The sequence below is a fragment of the Hyperoodon ampullatus genome (assembly GCF_949752795.1).
Source record: "Hyperoodon ampullatus genome assembly, chromosome: 9".
Lineage (NCBI taxonomy): Eukaryota > Metazoa > Chordata > Mammalia > Artiodactyla > Ziphiidae > Hyperoodon > Hyperoodon ampullatus.
In genome coordinates, this window is record NC_136922.1 from 34,131,056 (window position 1) to 34,154,341 (window position 23,286).

A 23,286-nucleotide genomic window follows, 5' to 3' on the forward strand; every position below is an offset into this window, starting at 1 on the left:
CACTTTCCCAACTTCTTACAGATGCTTTTGAGAGATATCAGGTGAATGGCCTTGGAACCTGACGTGTGTCCTCTGGGTTTTATTATCCATTGTTCTTGTCCTAGACTTAGGTAAATGGCTTTACAAAGCCTTTATTTATTAGAACATATAAGCGTCATTCCCTGTAGGTCTGGAGTGCATACTTCAGAAATCTTATAAAATTTATTTTTAAAAGCACTTTTTTTTATGCATTGGTTTTCCATAATGTCTATACCCAAAAATACAGATGATGTTTTAGGGAAGGAAAAAAAGGTGACAAAATTGTAGAGAGAGCCTTGTAATAAAAAAAAAAAAATCTCGTTGCTTGAGGCGTTCTATATAAAGAGTTTTTAAAAATAACTTTACTAAATAATGTATTTTGTGGCTAAAATTCTCCTAACCTCACCCCTCCCACTGCCACCACCATTTGTCATATTTCTTCTGTGCACACTGTTCCAGGGCCTGGCTAAGCAGCTGCCCCTCTTATCACCGATTTGCTCACCTTGTGTTTATTTTCCTTTCTTTGCAGAGACCCTCCTTGATGACTTCCTTCTCACGTACACGGTCTTCATGACGACTGACGACTTGTGCCAGGCGCTGTTGAGGCAATATCCTTCATTAACTTCAGGATGCTGTGTCGGCTTCCTCTCAGACAGATGTCTCACATTAGGAATTAACTGCCTTTCTTCATTTACTCAGCCCCTCTGTAGAGTGTGGCTATGTTATATATTCATGTCATGATAGCCAAGGTGAAAGATGAAATGAAACAGACTAGGCAGGGGGAACTGGAAATGAATGCAGAGCTGCTGTTTTCACATTCTACGTCGTGGGTAAATTGTGCTGTCGATATTATGTTTTCTTCAAACCTACGTCTCAAGACTTTAGAATCTGGAAATGAATTTGGCCTGCTGGGTAAACACCAGAGTCAAGAGGTTGAGTGGATTGGCAATAACTGAACTTAGAAGACAGTCAGTTAGTGCCAGACCATGTGATGGGAAAACATACATATGTGATAGTGTGTTTCTGGGCAGGTATCCCGGGGGAGACAAGGATTCCTCACTTGGGAGGTCTTATCCCCGTAATCAACTGTCGTCGTTTCAGAGCTTTGTCAGGGCATGCTCTCTTAGGATGATGGATGTGATTAGAAGGTTGATGACCAGTTAAGGAGGCTTTAGGATTGCATACACTGACTAGAAGAGATGCAACAGATCAAAGGCTGGAAAGCCGTGCCAAGGAAAGGCACTCAAAGTTTCCAAACGAGTGTCTTGCCTCACAATGTTTAAGGAAGAGTTTTTTCTTTATCATTAGTCAAGCCATGATAGTTACAGGAAAAGAGGAAAAGAACATTTGCATAAGTGGAAATAATGTAAGATAAATCTTTATATTGTGCCTTTCAAGTGAAAAACTAGAAGAAAAAGATACTTTAATAGATTATTTTTGTGTTTGCTTGAGTTTGTTTCACAGGTAGAAATCAAAGAAATCAGATGTCCTTGATGTACTTTTTTTTTTTTTCCTGAGTTAGTTGCTTTAATTTCATGGTGACATAACAAGGATTATAAGTATTTTTCTCCAGATATAGCCATTCTAAAATGTTCAGGGTTAGTTATTACTTTTCTCCTCTATTTTATTTTTTATTGAAGTATATTTGATTTACAATGTTGTGTTTATTTCTGCTGTACAGTAAAGTGATTCAGTTTTATATATATATATGTATAGTAGTATTCCATTGTATATATACGTACCACATCTTTTTTATCCATTCAGTCCTTGATGTCCTTTTGCAGGCTGGGGAGACAGTGACTGAATTATGTTTTAAAATAGTTACAAGGCCTGATACAGAATTGATTCCTATTTTGCAATTACATATCAGCATTAAAGAATATAGAATCCTGTCCAGTAACCCCAAAACCTACCTGTGTTTGGTATCATAGCATTTTCTATTTCTAGTTAACATTTCAGTGTGTCTAAGATACTCAGAATGATAATTTGGGGGGCAAAAATGCTAGGTTGTTTTGGTAAGTACCAAGCTTCTGTCTCATTCCTACGGCTTTAAGCATGTTGCCTTTGAGGTTGTTATTTTTATATAATTTTAACAGCATAGTTAACACATAGTCATTGTATACAAATTGGGAAATGCTTATAAGTAGAATAAAAATAATTCATCTTCTCTGAAATCTCATTACCTTAAGAAGCCACTGTTAACTATCAGTATATATCTTTCCAGGTAATGAATATATAAATAAGCATAGTTAATAGAAATGGGTGATCCTAACGTATACTTTTCTTACTTGCTTTCCTACTTAACAGTATTCTGTGAATGTCTTGTGTCAGTAAATATAGTGCTGGACCATCAGTTTTATGGCTAGAGAAAAGCCTGTTAAATGGATATGCAGTAATTTATTTAACTGTCCTCAATGGTTGAAGCATTTAGGTTATTCCTATTTAATATATTTTTATTCCAGTGAAAATGAAAATTAGTAGCCCTTTTTTACTTACATTTGCACACTTATCCATTTCTCTTTTTTTTTCACATAAATTCCTAGGGTGAGCATTTGAATCATATCACAAATTATGCTCCAGAGATCTGTGCTCATTTGGCACTACTTTAGAATGTGAATTTCTGATGATCAAAGTATATCTGGCCTAGTTCTGATCTAAGTTTTATGGAAACAGTGTCCACCTATGTAGTGAGGCCAGATCTCTTGGAGCCCATTAATCTCTTGTGATTAATGGGCCACCTAGGGTCTCTTGGAGGTGGCATTAACCCATGCTGCCTGTGGAGCTATGTCAGCAGCTGTCAGTTCTGTCGTCCAGTCCTTATCCTCACGGCCTGCCACCATGTTATGTAAATCGTTTTCCTGGGCTTACCCTCTTCAGTGCACACCTTTTACTCTCCCTACACATATTCATTTCTTCCTGCATATTCAGGTACTTGTAGATTTTTTGGAAAATGTGCTTTTTAGCATGGTTTGTGAAAGCAAGAATAAACAGATCTCTTCACATTTTTTACTTGCAACAATGTAATTTTCTTAACCATTTGCACCTATTCTGCTAAGAAGTATCAAGGCAAAGAAGAAAACTCAGATGTTCCGTGTCGAAAACGGAAGGTCTTGCATCTTGTTTCCCAGTGGATTGCTCTGTACAAAGACTGGTTACATGAAGATGAACATTCAAAAATGTTTTTAAAGGTAATGTAAAACATCCAGTTATTGAGTAATTCTTTTATGCCAAATGACTCATTTCAAAAATCTCATTTGTAGGTTACAGTCATCTAACTTGTTTGTAATGTTGAAGTTATGATTCAAAGTATTAATTTGTTTTGACCTCTGAAGCCTGATATTCCTTACATAGAAGAAGACAAGTTCTATAGTCACTCATTTAAGGTTATTTATTTTATATAAGTCATGGGAATTTTGACTGCAAATGAAATAATTAAGGAACGTAAAATAAAACATACTTGAAACTTGATACTGTTTAATATGTTGAAATGTATTATAACTTTAACTAACAATTCCCATATCTACAATAATGGGATAAAACATTTATCATTTAAAACCTATAGGGCTTCCCTGGTGGTGCAGTGGTTGAGAGTCCGCCTGCCGATGCAGGGGACACGGGTTCGTGCCCCGGTCTGGGAGGATCCCACATGCCGCGGAGCGGCTGGGCCCGTGAGCCATGGCCGCTGGGCCTGCACGTCCGGAGCCTGTGCTCCGCAATGGGAGAGGCCACAACAGTGAGAGGCCCGCGTACTGCCAAAAAAAAAAAAAAAAAAAAAAAAAACCTATAGTGACAATGTATACATTATGAAACCTTTTCAGGACCTGGTATATTTTGAGACATTAAAGCAATAATAACCTATAAAATAGATACTAACCTAGGTTTATATTTGAAATTGGATAAGCTGATCTATGTGTCTAATCATTAGTAAGTAGGCTGCAATATCTTTTCAATACCGATGATTCTCTGGAGATGGTTTGTAAACAGTTGGCCACCAAAACCGTATTAGCTGTGCAAGTTAACACAGAGAAGGGGTACAGTGGAATTTGAGCAGGGAAGAGTTCTATTTCAGAATAGGCAAGTATCTAAACTGATTTTGCCTTTCATGAAGGAAATCACTTTGATTTCAAAATTAAGATATCACTTAGACATCCAGTTTAAAACTGGTTTAAATCAAGTCTCTGACTAAACTAATGTTATTTTCAAAACAACTGGGTAGTTTAATTCAATGAATTTTTTCACTCCCAAATGGTTATGTGGATATTATTTCTAAAAATTTAGAACAGGCGTGGAAATTTTGAGTAGCCAGCCAGAGATCTCTTAAGTTTCCACCATTCCCTACCTATAGCCTGTAAAAGCTTCCACAGAGCCACACCAGTTGAGCGAGGGGCTAGGAGGTGGAATCCCACTCAGGATCTCATTGGTACCTGGTTTAACCCCCAGCGTTGTTCTGGATTCCACTTATTTCCCTGAGCAGGTTAACCACTCTATGAATCTTAATCCTTACAAAATAGGCAGCAAACCAGTTAAGCTGAAATTTTCTTTTTCCCCCAGACCATATACAGAAATGTACTGGATGATGTATATGAATACCCAATACTTGAAAAAGAACTGAAAGAATTTCAAAAGATACTTGGAATGCACCGTCGTCAGTAAGTAATTTTCCTCATCACAGTTAGTAAAAGAAAGCAGCACAACATGTGATAGAATTGGGGGTGTCTCATATATATCATTTTGAACATTTTGAATCTGAGATTTATCTTGATTCCTTAGGTTTTCTAGTAGTAAATATTTGTTTTTATATCTCAAGATGAATGAACACTAAATCAAGCTTATTGGCCATTTTTTTTTTTAACCCTGTTTGGTGTGGTAGAAGCAAACTGAGCCATGACAGTCTGGGTACATAAGAACAATTATCTAATAAATTATTATTTAGTTTTAAAAGTGTAAATATTTAACTTGTCATTTGGGGGAGCTCATAGCTATCTCTAATGAATAGGAAAAATGTTTTATAAATAGGTCCCAGCAAGTCATGGTGCATTTTTAAAGTTCAATTTTATGGATTCCCTGAAGTTTCTTTATCAATTCAGAAAACTTAAAGGAAAGCATTTATTCGGTGACTTTTGTCCTATCCAAGGTGTATCACTGAGGTATCTATCATTAGTCTTTCATATTGCTAATACCTAACTTTACTCTGATTTACCACTAACTCTTCTTATTAATTTTGGTAAATGAAAACATCAAGTGATTATTCAGTTTTCAGATATAGCTGCAAAGTTAATCTGAAGGGAAAAATTGTTCTCTGATTTACAATGTAGTTTCTACTTCTTAAACATAAAACACATCTGTTGTCAAGCTGTGAAAAACTTCTATTAAGATTTCAGCAGTCACAAATGCACTTCTCATAGAAAATGTTAATTCAGGCCTTTCAGATTATCGATTTGAGATTTAAAGCCTGACTTAATTTTAGTAAAGGGAGATCCTATTTAGTAAAGGCTATATAAAGAATTTTAGGGTGAAAACAAATTATGTATAAACCTTAGTCCCAATCAGGAAAATCACACATTTAGAAATTCAGAAATGAGGTGCAGGGTGTTAGAAATGAATGCTGTGAATTTTGGTGGTCTTCTTTTATCACAGTCTACACTGTAATAAATTTCGGTAGCCTAAGACTAGTATGAAAATATGAACAAACAAATGAAGCAAAAAAGAAAAAGAAAGAAACCTTTACATCAGAATAATCCCCTACATGGAAGTTGATCTATGCTGTAAGGCAGGCCTTCTTACAGTTGGGAAAATTTAATTCTGGTTTAGTACACATTTAAATGCATTAAATAAATTAATGGAATTTAATACATTCCATTTAAAAACTGGGAAATAAAAGATGTAAGTAAGAAAATTGTCTAAGACATGATTCTTGCCTCTTTGGTACAAGGTGATGAAATATCTCTAGATTCTGGAATAAGATTTGAGCTGGGGACCTGCAGAAGATCCCCCAGTTCCACCACACATAGAAACATCCTGGAAAAGATCTGTCTTGGCTGACTTATTTAGCTATCTAAAGAACAATAATTTCACCTAAAATCTAGCCAAATATGAGAAAACTTAGAGTTTCTATGGAAATAAATCCAGTTATTTCCTCAATGCTCAGTTTCTATGGGTAGAAAGCAAAATATACCTGTTGAATAAATAGCTTCTTTTCTTCCTGGTTCACTGGAAATCCAGAGCCCAACATCAAGTGTGTTATGCATAGTAAACTAATGAATACTGTGTGTTTTATCTTTTTGAAAAGCAAAAACCTCTGCCCGCTGTCTGAAAAGGAGCCTCTGTGACAATCACTACATTATTCTAGGTTTGAGGCAAAGACTGATGTCTTGTCCTTTTCCTTTCAGCACTGTTGATGAATATTCACCACAAAAGAAGGTAAGGCAGCCCCTTCTGTCTGAAATGGGGTGATCTGGTTTGGAGGCCTGGCCTTGGCCCACTTGGTATTTCTTCATAATTAATGAACGCTGCCTCTAGCAGAGGAGGGCCAGGTGGGAAGTCGGGGGCTGCACCTTGCCTCCCCGCTCCTACCTCACTTAGCTTTCCCTGTGCTTGTGCAGATTCAGTTTCAGCCAGGTGCCCTTGACTTTATGACATTCTGAATTTTTGTGGTGCGTTTTGGAGTCTCAGAGTTTCCCCAACATCCCCAGAATGATATAAATTTGATTTGTAGTCATTGATATAAAGATAGAAAACCATCTATGCAAGACTCTTGCCTGCAAGAGTAAGGAAGTCTTGTAAGAAGAAGGTTGGAACCCTTCAACCCAACAGAAAGAGAGATGGTAGCCAGAATGAATGTGTCTCCTCTTCAACTTGAGGCGGGGGGGGAATGCTAAATGAGATGCCAGGCACAAGTTTTGTAGGAGCTGATATATCAGGTGATGGATAATCATAATGAATCATGTACCTGTTTCTCTTAAGCCAGTCGTTGCACTACAGCAGAAGTATGAAACTATCTCGACGTGGCTTTATCCAAAAGCAAGGTTGCTGTTGGGATGGGGAAACCATGTCTTTCTCAGGAGAAGAAGCTATGGATGTTTGTAGCATCCAGGGTTAAAAATCACGCCCATATTCTCCGGCATGTTGCAGAGAATCATCTTGGGGGCTTTCTCCCTTGGCCAAGGTCTATCATGTTGCTCAGACTCTCCACCTCCACATGCATGAATTGAGGCAGCTCCCAGTTTATTCCTCCAAGATTAGATGGGTGGATTTCATATTAAAAAAAAAAATTGGCACACTCTTTTGGAACATGTTGCAAACAGCTCTGGTTTTCCAAAGGGCAGCAATACATTCATTCATTGTTCTCGTTCTCCCTTCTTGCAGAATAAAGCCCTTTTCCACCAATTCAGTCTTAAGGAGAACTGGCTCCAGCCTAGAGGAACTGTGACGGAAACAGAGGAAAGTGAGTATGGTTTGAACAAGGGCCTGGGGCAGGTGGAGTAGCAGCTAATCACCATCATTCTCCAACTTTAACACATCAGCCTGCCTTTAACGCTTTCTAACTGCCACACCCCTAAGACAAGCACGTTAGCATCCACAGTGATAGCTTTTCTTCTCTTGCTGTGGGCGTTACAGTTTTCTTCATCCCAGAGTGCTGTCCCAGGTAAGGAAAGGAGACTGCAAAGAGCCCCCTGCGTTCTTGGGGGGACGTGCAAAATGGACTGGAAAGGCAACCTTTCCCCTTGGCTGCCTTCTCCCCTGCTGTCAGCCCATCGCCTGTGACTCACTGGAAAGTCCACTAAAGCCACCGTGCAGGGCTTTGGCTGAGTCAATCCCTGAGATTTAGAGAAGAGAATCTTGGAGAAAATAATGAAAGGAAGGATGTGCAGTCGAAACTCCTCCAAGGCAAGGCTCTGCCGGGCAGTGCCACACGTCCAGTGTGTCCTCAGTCAGTGCTGCTGGCAAAAGGGCTCGTGACCCACTGAAGAGGGCTGCTCCATCAGTGCAGGGGAGACGTCTTTGTAGCACTCTGAAGGTGCTGATGTGTGTTTTTTTTTAAATTTAATTAATTAAGTTATTTATTTATTTTTCACTGTGTTGGGTCTTCGTTGCTGCACGCAGGCTTTTCTCTAGTTGCGGTGAGCGGGGGCTACTCTTTGTTGTGATGCGCGGGCTTCTCATTGCGGTGGCTTTTCTTGTTGTGGAGCACGGGCTCTAGGCGCACGGGCTTCAATAGTTGCAGCAGGCAGGCTCAGTAGTTGCAGCTCGCGAGCTCTAGAGCACAGGCCCAGTAGTTGTGGCACACGGGCTTAGTTGCTCCACGGCATGTGGAATCTTCCCGGACCAGGAATGGAACCCATGTCCCCTGCATTGGCAGGCGGATTCTTAACCACTAGTCCACCAGAGAAGCCCCTGGCGTGCTTTTCTACATTACTGTTTTATAACGGAACTGGAAATGGTTTCCTCCTATTTAGATAAAGGTTGAGTCAAGGGCAGAGCTGGGAAACACAGCAATTCAAATGTTCATGCTATTGTGACTTGGAGACTTTCTCTTTTAATTCGCCTTTCCCGACAGCGCTGAAATTTTAAGTGTGGACGTTGTATATTTATTCAACTTATTGAATGTTTAAACAACAAATGTCACAGGATACCTCTTCTGTTCCATTGTTTGTGTATAACCAAACATGATGGCACTCGTTGGGTCATAAGTGTCACCTGTGCCGAGTGGAGGAACAAATGGGATGACCTTACCTCCTCATCTCTCAGTTGCTGACCTTCCTTTCCCATTTGTCTTACAATTAATTGTATAATTTTCCAAGCTGAGTTTCAAAGAGTCTCAAGACCTCCCCCCTCCTCTTTTTGTTCATCATTTTACTGAGCAAGCTGTAAACTTTCCTCACATTTAGTAGTTTGTAGACTGCATCTTTGCCTTGCTCCAAAATTCCGTCTTTTTGTGGAAGGAAAAAAGCCTTTTGTCTCTCACAAGTCTGTTGACAACACATAAAACAGCTATTTGTTAGATGCTATGGTTTTAGTGACACATCCAACCAAACCCAAAACAAAATACTGTCAGTGCCTCTTGATGGCATGTTTACTTTGAGGTTTGTACTAGTAAACCCATAGTTTGTCTTTTGCTTCACTTGCATTTCTGTGCAAACATTCCTGGGTATATTTTTGTGGTGCCATTTAAATTGCATATGAAATTTCTCTAGGACCTGCACTCCCCATTTTTTTTTTGTTTGTTTTGCAATCTAGAAGAGAAGAATAAGTATATTATTGTCCTTCTGTCTTTAGTAAAGAAGCTGGTGTTTTATACATTCAGAGTGGCTGATACAAGAGACAAATAACGTGTCAGTTATTTCCATTGCTACAGTTTCTGCTATTAAATCATAAAGAAACATTTTTTCCAGGGCCCATTCACCCTGATAGTGATAATGTCCTAGTAATAATGATTAGTACCACAGACAAGAAAAAGGAAATTAAAAAGGCTGGAAACGTAACCTCCATTTGAAAACTAAACTCACTACCACCTTGATATGGGTGGAGGGATGGCGCGCGGAGGAGGTTCATTCTTAGATGAGCAAGAAGGCTGAAGCCAAAAACCATAGCAAGTGACAGATTTTTAAGATAAGCTTATGAGAATTCAAATAACAAAATGTGGTGGTCTTTACTGAGCCACTGTGCCTGCCCAGAGGTGAAGTGTAAAACGAAAATGTTTGAATTAGACGCTTTAATAGACTGCTTTGGGAGATCACAGTAACCCTCAAAGAAGGGACTCCGAGGTCTAGTCCCTGGTGCACAGATCCCACTGTGTTGTGGCCAGGCTGCCTCTACCCTGAGCAGATGCTTTTGCATGATGTGGGTCTCTCACTACAGTATGGGATGCTTAAGCACTACTCCACCTTGCTCAGCAGCTTTATCACGTCTCCATCTCATGTGTGTGCAAGCTCGCATTGCTGTGCCCTCAGGCACCCGTGTGCACACATATATATGTAAATCTAGCTGTGTCTGCTCTGTACTACAGGGAATAGTGTGGTGGGTGCCTTGATATGGGTGAAAAGTCTGTACCTTATGGCCACAGTTGTTCTCTGTCTACTCACAGTTCTTTCACCTCATGCAGTTTTCTGTCACGTGTATATAACGGAGCACTCCTATGTCAGCGTGAAGGCAAAAGTTTCCAGTACAGCCCAAGAGATCCTGAGAGTTGTGGCGGAAAAGATCCAGCATGCGGAAGAGGATCTGGCTCTGGTAGCCGTCACATTCTCTGGGGGTAAATTATTTTCTGTCTTTGAATATTAATCTTTCACTGGATTGCCTCCAGAAGGAGAGAGTTGACATTTTTATGGAGTAAACGTGCAGCGCGTCCCTTCTGGGTCTGCAGCTGGATGAGCACTCTAACAATAAGAAGCCGCCTACCAGAGGTGTTTCCATGACAACAGTTGGGTACTGTTGGATACTGAATTTCCTCCCCAAGAACTGAACAGAGAGGCGCGCCAGTGTTTTGAAATATATTATAAAGCTTTACATATTTTGTACTCTAGATAAGCCTTCTGTTTTCATATTTAAATTAACTTGGGAAATTGCTAAAGGATGAAATTACTTTCCGAAGAAAAAAGAAAGGCAGCCTTGAACTAGTCATTTTGCTGGCTGACAGTTTAATACTTAAAGACTCCCTATTGAAGGAAATAAAAACTGTACAATAAGCCGAAAGCTCACAGGCAGTGTTCCTTCAGGCAGACATGGGGAGTGAGCCCTGGTTATAGTTTTTGCCTCTGTTGGGCCTTATTTATCCTCAGAGAATGGTTTATTGTCTGTTTTGAATAAGATCACACAGATTACAAGCTGATACTATTGATCTGTGTGACCTGAACAGACCCCTGCGTTTTCACTGGAGCCTGTCAGATCTCAGTGTCACTGGCCTCCTTTTTTGGCTTACGATCTTTATTTAATATCTCATTAACCCTGAGAAAAATACAAAGAAAGTGACTTAGTCCCAGTAGTTGAAAAATGGGAGTACTGTGTAAACTAATCAGCCAGAGATGGGGCGGGCCGGGGAGAGGGGAGCAGATAAAGGGCATTCCTGTTTACCCTTTGTTATCATTCTAGAGTCAGAAGAAGATCAGAATGTATTGTACTTGATGCGAAAGCATTATGTGATGGAACATTGCCTCTTTCGCTTTGTTACTCAGAGGCAGGTAAAATGGGCCTACAAGCTAGTTGATTACATATTCAAACAAATACAGCCCATCTCCCCTGTCCTAGTTAAGTGAGTCACTCCTTCCTCTCCCTGAGCGTTGTGCATCCCATCAAAACATTCTCTTAAGAAAAAGAGCAAAAATTTCAGAAACGTGGACTACGTGAATTTTAATCTGGGAGTAGTTGAATGTTTAATAAAATATATTAGGTATTCCAGATAAATATGATATTTGTATATTAATTTTAAGTGACCAAAGATATTAAATGATTCTAAACAGTATTAAGCTTCATCAAAATCAGCATTTGCCTCTCAAGGCAATACCATAACAGAAAGTAATCATTGGGTCCCCATGCAGACAGAAGGTGCTGGAGAAAGAAGGACCCTGAGAGAACCTGGTGGCACAGCTGAGACCCACATCCCCTTGGAGGCTGACTCAGAGTCGGCCCAGGGCCACACGTGAATCTGGGAATTAATGAGTGGGTCTTTTACTACCCATTATCTATTTGATAGCTGTGAAATACGATTTTTACACTCTGTTAGATTCATCTGTCGTTCTAATGTGTATAGACTCATAGCTAATCATCCCTAGCAATATCAGTTTATCTCTTGAATTATCTCACAGGTTTGGAAATATGCCGTCACTTTCCATCAATTAGTAGTTTTGTCTGTTAAGAACCTTTCTGCGTGCAGCTTCATATCCCCCAAGCAATAATGTTCTTATGAAGAAAAAAAGCCCACAGAGCTTAATGTATTCCTTGCTCTAGTTACGTAATTTTTAATAAATGTTTTAAATGCTACATCAAAATGAAATGACAGTGAGATCTACAGTTATTTTCTTTTTGTTAAAAAAAGTTTAGAGATGTTGGCCATGTTATAGGTTTTGTGGACTTTTCTAAAAGGACTGGTAGTATTACCCTCACAGCTTTCAGTTGGTTTCTAGCTGTTTTGTACCCAAGTTAGGTATATATGTATGTAGTAACAGAAACCTACCCAGTTACTCAGAGCTTAAAATCCTATCACTTTTCATCATTCATGGTGTAGTGACAAATCTGAAAGTAAGAAAAACACTTCTTAGCAAATGGAAAAATTACTGTCTGAAAGCCATGGCATTTGCAGAATGCAAATTCCATAGCAAATGCAGAATGGCTCTTATAAAGCCAGATTTAAGGTATGTATGGGCACACAGAGGGTTGCAAGAAATTGTAGCTAAAGAGGGAGGAGATAGAAGAACGTCAGAGCCTGGCCATGTGGGACCATTTACTGCCGACGTCAACAGCCCGACATGACAAATACTACTGATCTTTGCAATGCTGGGCCATAAAGAATGTATTCGAGTATCACTTGTGTACTCTGTATCAAACAGAAATGTTCAAAACAAAATCTGGCACTTGAACTGATTAAGTTATCTAGAAAAAGAGATGTGGCATATTGTATTTACAACCATGCTGGGTAACTGGAGGGCTACCTTAGGAGAAGCTGATTATGTCACAGTGGATTAAAGTTGAGTATCACTTTGGTCGATTCCCATCTGCATCTTGTAGGTGGGGGGAGGACATTTTTCTATGAGAAGCCTATTGTGTTATAACAGTCCAACTATGGTAGAAAAATGGCCAAAGGACAGGAACAATAGGGGAATAAAATAGAAGAAGAATAGATGAAAAAAAAAAGAATAGGTGAAAATATTCACCTTTACTAGTAGTCAAGAAATACAAAGTAAACTGAGAATCTATTTTTGATTTTAGCAAAACCGTAAACTTATTCAAAGGAATGGTGAGCGTTGGTGGGTGTAAGAATTGAAAAGCAGTTTGGCAGCTTGTATCAAAAACTTTGAAAATGTTCCTTCGCTTTGACCTAGGAATTCCACTACTGGGAATCTATATTAAGAAAATCATCTATAAGCAGCCAAAGATTTATGCACAAAGATGTTGACTTTGGCAATATATATATGGCTGCTGTAATAATAGATCCCATTTATCAAACCCCTGTTTCGTGCTGGTCCCTGTGCTAGTATTCAGCATGGTTCTCGCTATCTAATTTATATGACCCAAAAAAACTGGAAACCATTAAATGTTCAACAACAGAGGAAAGATTAAATGATGGCGTAATAGACTGTTATATAACCAGTTACACATGACATGACATTATAAATAATTTTGACAAGTGGGTAAGTACTTAAAATAGGAATATAAAACCACATAAGGAATAATTACAAATACATATATCTATAGTGATTATTAATGCAAACATATAAGTAATAATTGTGACCATATGTACATGTGTGCACACACATATCTACATAAAGATCAGGATGGAAATATACTCAACTGTTACCAATACTACTATCATATGGTTACTTTAGAGTGGTGGGATTATGAATGAATTTTACTTTCTTCCCTAAGCTGTTGTGTGTAAAGAATGACTAAATATTATTATAAGAATGAATCACAAGAGGGTACCTCTTTATGGATAATGAGCATTGATTATCTGGTATCGTTGTATAGCGTATGCAGAACTGAATTAAATCTACTTCACATCCCATTTACTTTTAAATATTTTTCTTTGGCAAATTTCACTCTTTAGATGTACTGTGAATGCCTACTAGGTGTTCTTGTGTTTCTAATTACTCTTTTTTGTAAATAAAGAAAAGCATGAACTTCAGCCAAATGACTTGGCCATCTCCAAATCCCTTGAAGCATCTGGTCGGATATATGTCTATCGGAAAGACCTGGCTGACACTTTGGTGAGTACCTTTAGCCTTGTACTTGAAACACACAGACACAAATGTCAGACTGAGAACATGTATTTGTATGTTTTGAAATGAATGTTAGAAAAATACATCAAGCTGTTTCCTCCTGTAGTCAACAATACACTTTTCAAACAACACTGCTTTTGCAAATCAAAGGCAGGCCCATCTTTAGGGACTTTCAACCCCTCCTAAGTCAAACGCTATTTCTCTCTGAGTCCCTCGGAAACAAGGGATTTGAGAGATGTGACTCTTTCTCTGATGGAGTCTTAATTCCATTCTTCTTTTTTTGGTGGATACATGGAGGTTAGGCTGAGGAACGCATCCTGTGTGGATTTAAAGGGAAAGAGACTCTGTCCTTAGTTTCTGTCCACTGGGTACACTTTGAGTGTGCCATTCCTTTGAAGAAAAGGTGGATGGTTAGCCTTCCCTGTGTAAAATGGCACGTAACAGTGCAACATCAGATGCCACTGAAGTGTAAGTGTATGAAGAAGTATAGAACCCACACTGTATGTTATTTTCCGTCCTAAATTTAAGAACACTTAGGCCTAACTAGATGATTTGTTGTTGTTCCTAAAAACCTCGGTCTCATGGTTGCTTTCTCAACGGTAGGGTCAGGCCTCAGATCCATCACCCATAAAAAGTGGGCTGTACCAGATCGTAATTGTGTCATCCAGACTCATGGTCCTGGTCTGTTCCATGGAGTCCTCACAAGGATGGGTCTTTCCAGCTGACTCCTGTTGTATATATAATGGAGGAATCTGTATACCATGTGGGTTAACCAAAACTGCTTATAATAAAAGTATCTTATGTAAAAGTATCTGCAAGATATCAAGCTACCATAATGACATTAGTCACTGTTATCGTCACACTTTCTACCGGACACGTATGTACTAAGTAATTTATATACAGTATGTCATTTAACCTTCCGAAGTTCAGAGAGGCTGAGTGACTTACTCTAGCTTCCCACAGCCAAGCCAGGGAGAGGGCTAGGATTTCATTCCAGTTATATTTGACTCTGGAGCTCCTGCACCTTCCTCCTTGTACATCATGAGGGAGAAAAGGAGAGGGAAAACCCTTTGTCTTACTTGGGATTTCCCGATTCTGGGTGTCCTTCTGCAGGTCTCCAGGCCTGTGTCTATACACGATATAATTCCACCAGTGAAACTTGACAGACAGAATGCTGCACAGCATCTTTGAGTAAATAATGAGATTGATGTGACTGCCCGCTGCCCTCCCCCGCACCCTGTGAAGGAGGAGAATCTAATATGCAGTTGCCCTAGGCTCCTGGTGATGGAAGGACCCACACTCTAATTGTCTCCCACCCCCGAGCCCTCATCCACCACACACAGACTCCTTATACAGTTCCCTCGTATGCGCTCCCAGGGCGCTCTTCTGCTGCGGTCGAGGGCCTCGGAAGAGTAGAGGGCAGGCCTGGGGCAGTGTCCTGTGGGATAAACAGGTGCTGTGAATTCCGAGTTGAGCCAGATGCTATCCTGTACTCGGATGCTTCCCCCACCAGCTTTTTGCACCACCTACAAATTTCCCATTGGAATCAAAGTTTAGGTGATTTCATCTCCAAAAGATTTCAGTTGAAATGGAACATTGTAAGGGAAGGATAACATGTGAAACCACTCATATGCACTGTGCTTGTGCATAGATTAGCCTTCGTGGAATGCAGGAATCATAGCCCTGAATGAATGGAATAGAGAAATAGAAAGTGTTTCTTGGAGAAGGCAGTGGACTACCTTGAGTAACCAGAGGGCAGTGCCAGGATAAGGGGCACATTTAGGGAGAAAGTAGGAGAGATAAAAAGCCAAGTGAAAATACCCTTACACCTCCAAATTACTAAGCAGAGATCTGTTTTACTTCCCAACTCGTGGCTCTTTGAATGTCTGCAGTGCAGCCTGGTGTCCATCTGGTCCCAATCTAGCCAGACCAATCCCTGAGAAACCTGGGCTTTCCCCCATCTCAGTGTTTGCATGCACATCATTCATTCAGCCCTTACTGAGCTCCACCCCATATCCACACGGGGGGTACAGGGACAATTTGTACCTAAACCTACTCTGAAGAGAATCAAGTCTGTGGAAAAGCCTGTGAAGGTCTTTTGTCATTTTTTTAAATTAGGAAACCTTTACATAAATATAAGAATCGAAAATGCTAATAATTTATTTTGCAGTTCAAAAAATAGAGACTAATATTTGGATTCTGAAATATTCCCTTTATCCTGCTACGGCATTTATTTTTGCAGAGTCCCCTTCTTTTTTTCCCCAAGTCATTAACTATTTTAACGTCATTAACTGTTCAAGTCAGATGGGAGAATTTATATCTTAATTAGAAAATACCAAATATTTTTAAAAGGTGCCAGATAATTTTAATACATTTAACAGTGACAATAGATTTAAAATTGTGGTGGCATTTAATAATTTTATGTCAGATTTTAAGGAAATACTATTATTACCAAACTCATATCCATTTGTATAGGGAAAGCAATTGATACTTTAAAATAATCATCCATTGGGCTTCCCTGGTGGCGCAGTGGTTGAGAATCTGCCTGCCAATGCAGGGGACACGGGTTCGAGCCCTGGTTTGGGAAGATCCCACATGCCACGGAGCAACTAGGCCCGTGAGCCACAATTACTGAGCCTGCGCGTCTGGAGCCTGTGCTCCGGAACAAGAGAGGCCGCGATAGAGGCCTGCGCACTGCGATAAGAATGGCCCCTGCTTGCCGCAACTAGAGAAAGCCCTCGCACAGAAACAAAGACCCAACACAGCCAAAAATAAATAAATAAATAAATTAATTAATTAAAAAACAAACAAAAAACTATTCCCTTTAAAAAAAAGTTTAAAATAATCATCCACCATGGTATAAATGAAGTAACTTATTTTTTATTTCCTGTTTAAAATTTTTTTTTTTTTTTTTTTTTTTTTGCTTTCCATGGGCATTTTAATAAAATTTGTAAATGTATGTCTGGGATGAGACTCGTCAAACATATTTTCTGTAAAAGCCATGTCTGTCTTTATTGAAGTGCACTGTGACATTTCTTTTGTTTGTTTTTATACTAACCCTGCTGGCACATTAATTCTTACCAGAAGCCAAAATGACTTCAGGGCTTTCACTTTCATTATGTTGTCTGCCGGGGGCAGTGTTTTATAATCAGATTTGTGTGTGTGTGTGTGTGTGTGTGTGTGTGTGTGTGTGTGTGTGTGTGTGTGTGTGTGTCGGGGGGAGGGGCAACTCAGTGAAGTATCATTGATCACATTCTACGGCTTCCAAGGCTGTTTGCTAAATTGGTTGTAACTCACTGAAAGTGAACAGACAGGGAAAATATTAAGTGCGCTCAGACAAGATTTTTTTTCTAATGTGGGCTTCTAATGCCTTTCGATAGCCAGCCAATTCAGTGCCAAATATTTCGGAATTTACTGAGGATTCTTTTACTTTTGTCTGTCACTTTAGAATCCTTTTGCAGAAAATGAAGAATCACAGCAAAGGTCGATTAGGATTTTGGGAATGAACACTTGGGATATTGCTCTGGAATTAATGAATTTTGATTGGAGCCTCTTCAATTCAATTCATGAGGTAAGTAAGGAGGGAAATAATCAAATAAATGCTTGTGCCAGTATAATTGTGAATTCTTTTTGAAGAATATTTGTGTGTGACTGGGTTTTAAGAAGATCCATCATCTGGTGATCTAGTTATGCTTTAGGATACCATGGCCCAAAAATATTTGGGGACTTTAAATATATTAAAAGACTGACCCAAACCTAGGAAAATCAGAATACATGATCATGCTTTATTTGCACCTAATATTGTACAATCGGATATTTGTGTTAATGTAGTATAAATATGCTATTTTTTGTTTGAAAACGTGTATTCATATATATATATATATATATATATATATATGAAGGTCTAGTGGGGTCGAAGAGACATTTTACATTTGATACCTTTGATATTGACATTTTTATTTTTCCATGAGCTTTACAGAGCTTTACAGTACTTATATGAGAAACACATTTATGTATGTACCTACATGCACACACACTCACACATTCCCAAGAACATTCTATACATTTAGACTATGCTGAAAGACTTCAAGTACTCTATTGAAAATTTTGAGATATATTTCAAATTTGTATGTCCATCAACCTCTCCCTTGAGGACAGCTTAAACATTTATAAAACAGTAGATGAGGGGCAACATGCTACTGACATCTGGTGAATAAATATAGCTGGTGGAGAGGCTCACAGGAATCAGGAGATGACAAATGAGGCAGCTCTGTGCTACAGTATGTTGCATTTGCTTTGCTGTGTAGTGAAATGTTTCATTACAAGAAGGCCTTTCCTCCTGAAGAAGGAACTCGTGCCCAATTTAGGGACCCCCAAGCTTCACTTTCACTTTGGAACGTTTTTTAAATGTCCTCATATTTTCTCACTGACGACATTCCAACCTGATGATCTAAATTTGAGCAAGTAGTGAACTCATTCAAGCTAAATGACTTGTGACTTTGCAAATGGTAGTAGAGTGGGATGTGTCCCTGCTTATGTGCTTATGCAATAGGAGAATGTGAATTACTCCTGTAAAATATACATGCACACCCCTTCGGTTAGAAACACATCTCTTCCATTGCTTTGCATATGGTCAGTCTGTGTCACTAGTTACTGGTCTGACTCGATTTTGTCAGTTTTGTACCTTGTCCTAATCTTGCTCTCTTTCTGTGATTTGACAATGTCTTATGTCAGTGGTTCTCAAAGAGTGGGTACCCAGACCAGCGTCATCAGCACGCCTGGGAGCTTGTTAGACATGCAGATTTTGGCCAGAGCACAGACCTACTGACCCAGAAAAGTTGGAGGGTGGGGCCCAGCAATCTGTGCTTTAACAGGCCTCCAGGTGATTTGGATTCACACTGAAATGTAAGAACCCTTGTCTAGAGAACCTACCTGTGAGGGTCTAATGTAATGATAGTCATTTGCACTTGAAGTTGCTTATAGAACAAGTTTGGGAAGTTTGGATTTGATTCAGCCTGTGACCTAAACTTCAGAATATCTTAGGTTTTCACGAAAAGTGTCATCCTTGCATTCTAAAAAATTACATTTATGTAAGGCTTCTGTGTGAAGGCATTTCTGGAAGTCAAGATAAATTATCTTGAATTTAATATATTGTTATCTGTTAAAGCTAACATGTTATGATATGACAGTGCCTACCTGAAGTAGCTCTTAAAAATGAATTGAGGGGCTTCCCTGGTGGCGCAGTGGTTGAGAGTCCGCCTGCCGATGCAGGGGACACGGGTTCGTGCCCCGATCCCGGAAGATCCCACATGCCGCGGAGCGGCTGGGCCCGCGAGCCATGGCCGCGGAGCCTGTGTGTGTCCGGAGCCTGTGCTCCGCAACGGGAGAGGCCACAGCAGTGAGAGGCCCACGTACAGAAAAAAAAAAAAAAAAAAAAAAAAAAAAAAAAAAAATGAATTGAATTTTGTATCAACTTGACTCTGTGCTACAACAATAAACACTTGTATGAATACATTGTCTTTCAGCAAGAGCTGATCTACTTCACGTTCAGCCGACAAGGAAGTGGGGAGCATACAGTGAACCTGAGCCTCCTGCTCCAGAGATGCAATGAAGTCCAGCTCTGGGTGGCCACGGAGATTCTGCTCTGCAGCCAACTGGGCAAGAGAGTGCAGCTGGTGAAAAAATTCATCAAAATTGCTGCTCAGTGAGTTTCTAGTGGTAAAAAATGCAATTCTTCTCCTCTCTTTGAGAGGGTACATTATTTTCCTTGGGATGATAAGAAGGGATGAGATGCAAAAGGGTACTATTGAGTTAAGTGACCAAATGATTGAAAAGGTCTGTTTTTGAATGTTTCTGTCTTCACCTTTGAAGTATTTATATCTTAAAATAAATGTCAAAATACTAGACCAAAGCACTCTGCTGTATGCTGTAGAAAAAAGCAGGCAGTGCACACCTGCCCCATTGTGCAGCTAAATCACCCTTGTAGCCAGGTGAGCTACAGTAGGTTAGGAAAATGGGGGAAGGTGGTGTGAGGGGGGTGAGAACCATTGAAAGTCAGATGCATTTCAAGATTCTGCTTTTGGCTCCTTGATGCCCAGAGTATGAACTTTGCAAACTCCTTAGCAGGCCCTGCACCGTCTGGTTGCACCTGACCTCTGAGCCTCACCCCATGCTGCAGCCACTCTAAATGGCTCTCCCTTTCCCATGCACACCATCATCCAAGCCTGGACATGTGTTGTTAGCTCTGCCAAGAATGGCCACTTCCACCCAGCAAATTGCTATCCTTCTTCAAGACCTAGGTCGTATGTTGCTTCCTTCCTAAAATCATCCCTTACTTTCAAATGCAGGGTCAACTCCTTCTTACCCTGACCTCCCCCTACCATGCACACATGCTTCTTTTTTTTCCTTTTTTAAAAAACTTCTTTATTATATTGATTAAACTTACCTTTTTTTTTTTTTTTTTTTTGCGGTACGCGGGCCTCTCACTGCTGTGGCCTCTCCCGTTGCGGAGCACAGGCTCCGGATGCGCAGGCTCAGCAGCCATGGCTCATGGGCCCAGCCGCTCCGCGGCATGTGGGATCTTCCCGGACCAGGTCATGAACCCACGTCCCCTGCATCGGCAGGCAGACTCTCAGCCACTGCACCACCAGGGAAGCCCTAAACTTACCTTTTTATATAGAATTCCTTCAGTGGACTGTGTTAGCTTCCAAAGGACAGGGACCATTTTCTAATCAATCACTGTACCTGGGGTGCCTGGTACTGAACTTGGTAAATAGCAGTGACTCAGTAAAGTCAGTTGAATGACATTCTAGTAACTTCCTGGGAGCACCTCTTAAAATACCAGATGAATATCCTGAAACCACTCTTGGGACAGCTTCCCAACAGAAACAGGCAACATGAATCAAAATCTTTCCCAGTTCCTTCTACCTTCCAGTCTTCCCATTTTTTTCCCTTTGTTTTTCAAAGTAGTTTTTATATCAAACCGTTTCTGAGTACATGTCAGTGTAATATATTTAGGAAATACGTATTGATCACTCATTAACGTTTGCACATCCACGCAGGGTATTGTGGGGAAATCAGAGTGAGCCTGCACCCAATCGGCTGGGGGGATACTTTCTATAACTCAAATGTCTAATTTGCAAAATAGAACCTGAGGGTGCCCTATTATGAGATGAAATTCTTTCAGGGGTTTTAGAGGATGGGAAGCTTATATGCCAAGGGTGTGGGAAAGGAGGATTAGAAAACCATTTGGAAGAAAGTAGCAGTTTGAATTCTGGGTAGGAATTCAAAAGAGCACACTGTCCGTGGAGGTCAGACTCATGAGAGAGAAGCGGAGAAGTTCATCGGAGGCAGAGAGCATGTGGTCAGAGAAAGGAAGCTCATCCAGTTTGGCCAGAGTGGAAGGTACTTGTAAGGAAGTTGTGGGAGACTGATCTAAAAAGGAAGATGGGGGCTTCCCTGGTGGTGCAGTGGTTGAGAGTCCACCTGCCGATGCAGGGGACACGGGTTCGTGCCCCAGTCCGGGAAGATCCCACATGCCATGGAGCGGCTGGGCCCGTGAGCCATGGCTGCTGAGCCTGCGCATCCGGAGCCTGTGCTCCGCAACGGGAGAGGCCTGCAAAAAAAAAAAAAAAAGGAAGATGGGACCTAATTGTAAAGGATGTTGAATTTCAGAATGAAAAGTTTAGACTGAATTGAGAAGGTGGTAGGGATTCTTTGGAAGTTTTTGTGCAGGAGATGGATATGATCCAAGTTGTCCCTCAGGAAGGTTGATCTGAAAGTAGCACATAGACTGAACTGTTGGTGAGGAGACCCCAGAAGCAGGATATTTTGTTTACTTAGGTGAGAGATAATGGCGGTTCCTGACCTGGTGTTTGATGTGACTGGTGATGGAAGGAGAGGTAGATAACAGATATGCCTAAATCTTGGACTACTTTTATGATGAATGCTCCTTTTTTGTTTGTTTGGCCAGTACATTTTCTATAATAGCCTGTGACATTCTTAAATGTGAGGCTCTTTGGTATCAAAAACTCTCTTATAAATGCCAGTTACTTGGTGAAATGGGACATGAGTGTCCTAAGGAGTAAAATGACACCACATAGCTTAGTTCCCAGTATAAGATTATATCTGTCCTCAGGGAAATGAAATATGTATATTCACATCTTCTCCATATGGCCCCATGCTCTTGAATTGCTTGCTGTACTGGTCTCTATCCCTGGCCCATAGAATAGAATGCCAACAGAAACATAAAGTTAAATTCTTCATAATCACACTGGTAGGAATAGCCAAGGGAAAACAATCATGTCCGTGATCATGAAGTGTCTTCCCTGCCTAAGGCATCCTATTTGCATATTCATGTTTCCTTCCTTCTTACCAATCCCATCCCCCCACCTCTGTGGGTTGAGTGGATTTTATTTCCTTGCACAAAGGAGTGTTAGACTGACACAAACCTGGAATGTTTTAGTGTCAGTCTGTTCTTACCTTGAAATGAATGAACCTTGGTAAAGGAAGATTCCAGATGGGAATGGTAACCCATATTTGTACTGTATCAATTCGTCTTATGGAGAAATCATTTCTATATTAATTCTTTTATTCTTTTTACAGATTCAGGTGTTAGGTATATGTGGGTTTTTGGTTTTGTTTTTTTAATTTTAAGTATGACTAAAAAAGACATCTGAACCAGGAAGATTGTTTATGGGGAGATAAAAGATAAAAAGATGAGACTTATATCTAAGATTTTGTGTAGATAAATGATTCTGAGTACAAAGAAGAATAATAAACTTTTTATAATGACTAACAATAAAATGATTTCCCCGAAAAGTCTTGTTTTCAGCTCCGGCAGTTGCTGTCTCAAAGGCTTGCTGTATACTCTGCATTTGAGTGATGGGCAGAGTATAAAAATGTCTGGTGGGCCATGACAGAACCAGTGGGGCTTCCATCATGCAGTAAAGTGGGAGGACTGGGAATAAGGGGAGGGCATCCAGTGCCTCTGGCATAAGAATGGGGCACTTCTCGCTGACCTCAGCGTCTTGGCAGGGGAGCCTGGCATCATCACATCAAGAGATGGAGCTGACTCACGTCTCTTCTGGCTGGTGTGAACTTGCCAGGGTGTGATGAGACAGAAGGGGTGGAATGAGGGGAGAGTGGCGGAAGGGAAGCAGAGTTGTAGTGTTGATGCCTTTAGGCACCAGTTCCTCAGAAACAGGAATATTTCTGAACCATAGACCAGGGAAGTGTCCTGTTTGTTTGTTCATGGAATATACCAAGCAGGGTCTACCCCAGGAGACAGTTGGCAGAAACCAGCTAAAGGGGCCAATTAGACTGAATTTAGGTCCTC

The 23,286-nt window shown here is 40.2% G+C and overlaps 1 protein-coding gene across 3 annotated transcripts in view; it reads left to right on the forward strand.

Annotated features, from left to right (window-relative positions):
* The window catches only part of RAPGEF5 (Rap guanine nucleotide exchange factor 5), a gene marked incomplete at both ends in the record, with an annotated part of 215,021 nt that overhangs the window by 170,246 nt on the left and 21,489 nt on the right, over positions 1-23,286 (forward strand). For all 3 annotated transcript variants that reach the window (XM_079711491.1, XM_079711493.1, XM_079711492.1), the window contains 9 exons: positions 548-626; positions 3,062-3,206; positions 4,570-4,667; positions 6,408-6,438; positions 7,384-7,462; positions 10,121-10,270; positions 13,840-13,937; positions 17,398-17,520; positions 19,475-19,653. In XM_079711491.1, the coding sequence (XP_079567617.1) occupies positions 548-626; positions 3,062-3,206; positions 4,570-4,667; positions 6,408-6,438; positions 7,384-7,462; positions 10,121-10,270; positions 13,840-13,937; positions 17,398-17,520; positions 19,475-19,653 (982 nt within the window). The remainder of the gene's footprint in view (positions 1-547; positions 627-3,061; positions 3,207-4,569; positions 4,668-6,407; positions 6,439-7,383; positions 7,463-10,120; positions 10,271-13,839; positions 13,938-17,397; positions 17,521-19,474; positions 19,654-23,286) is intronic.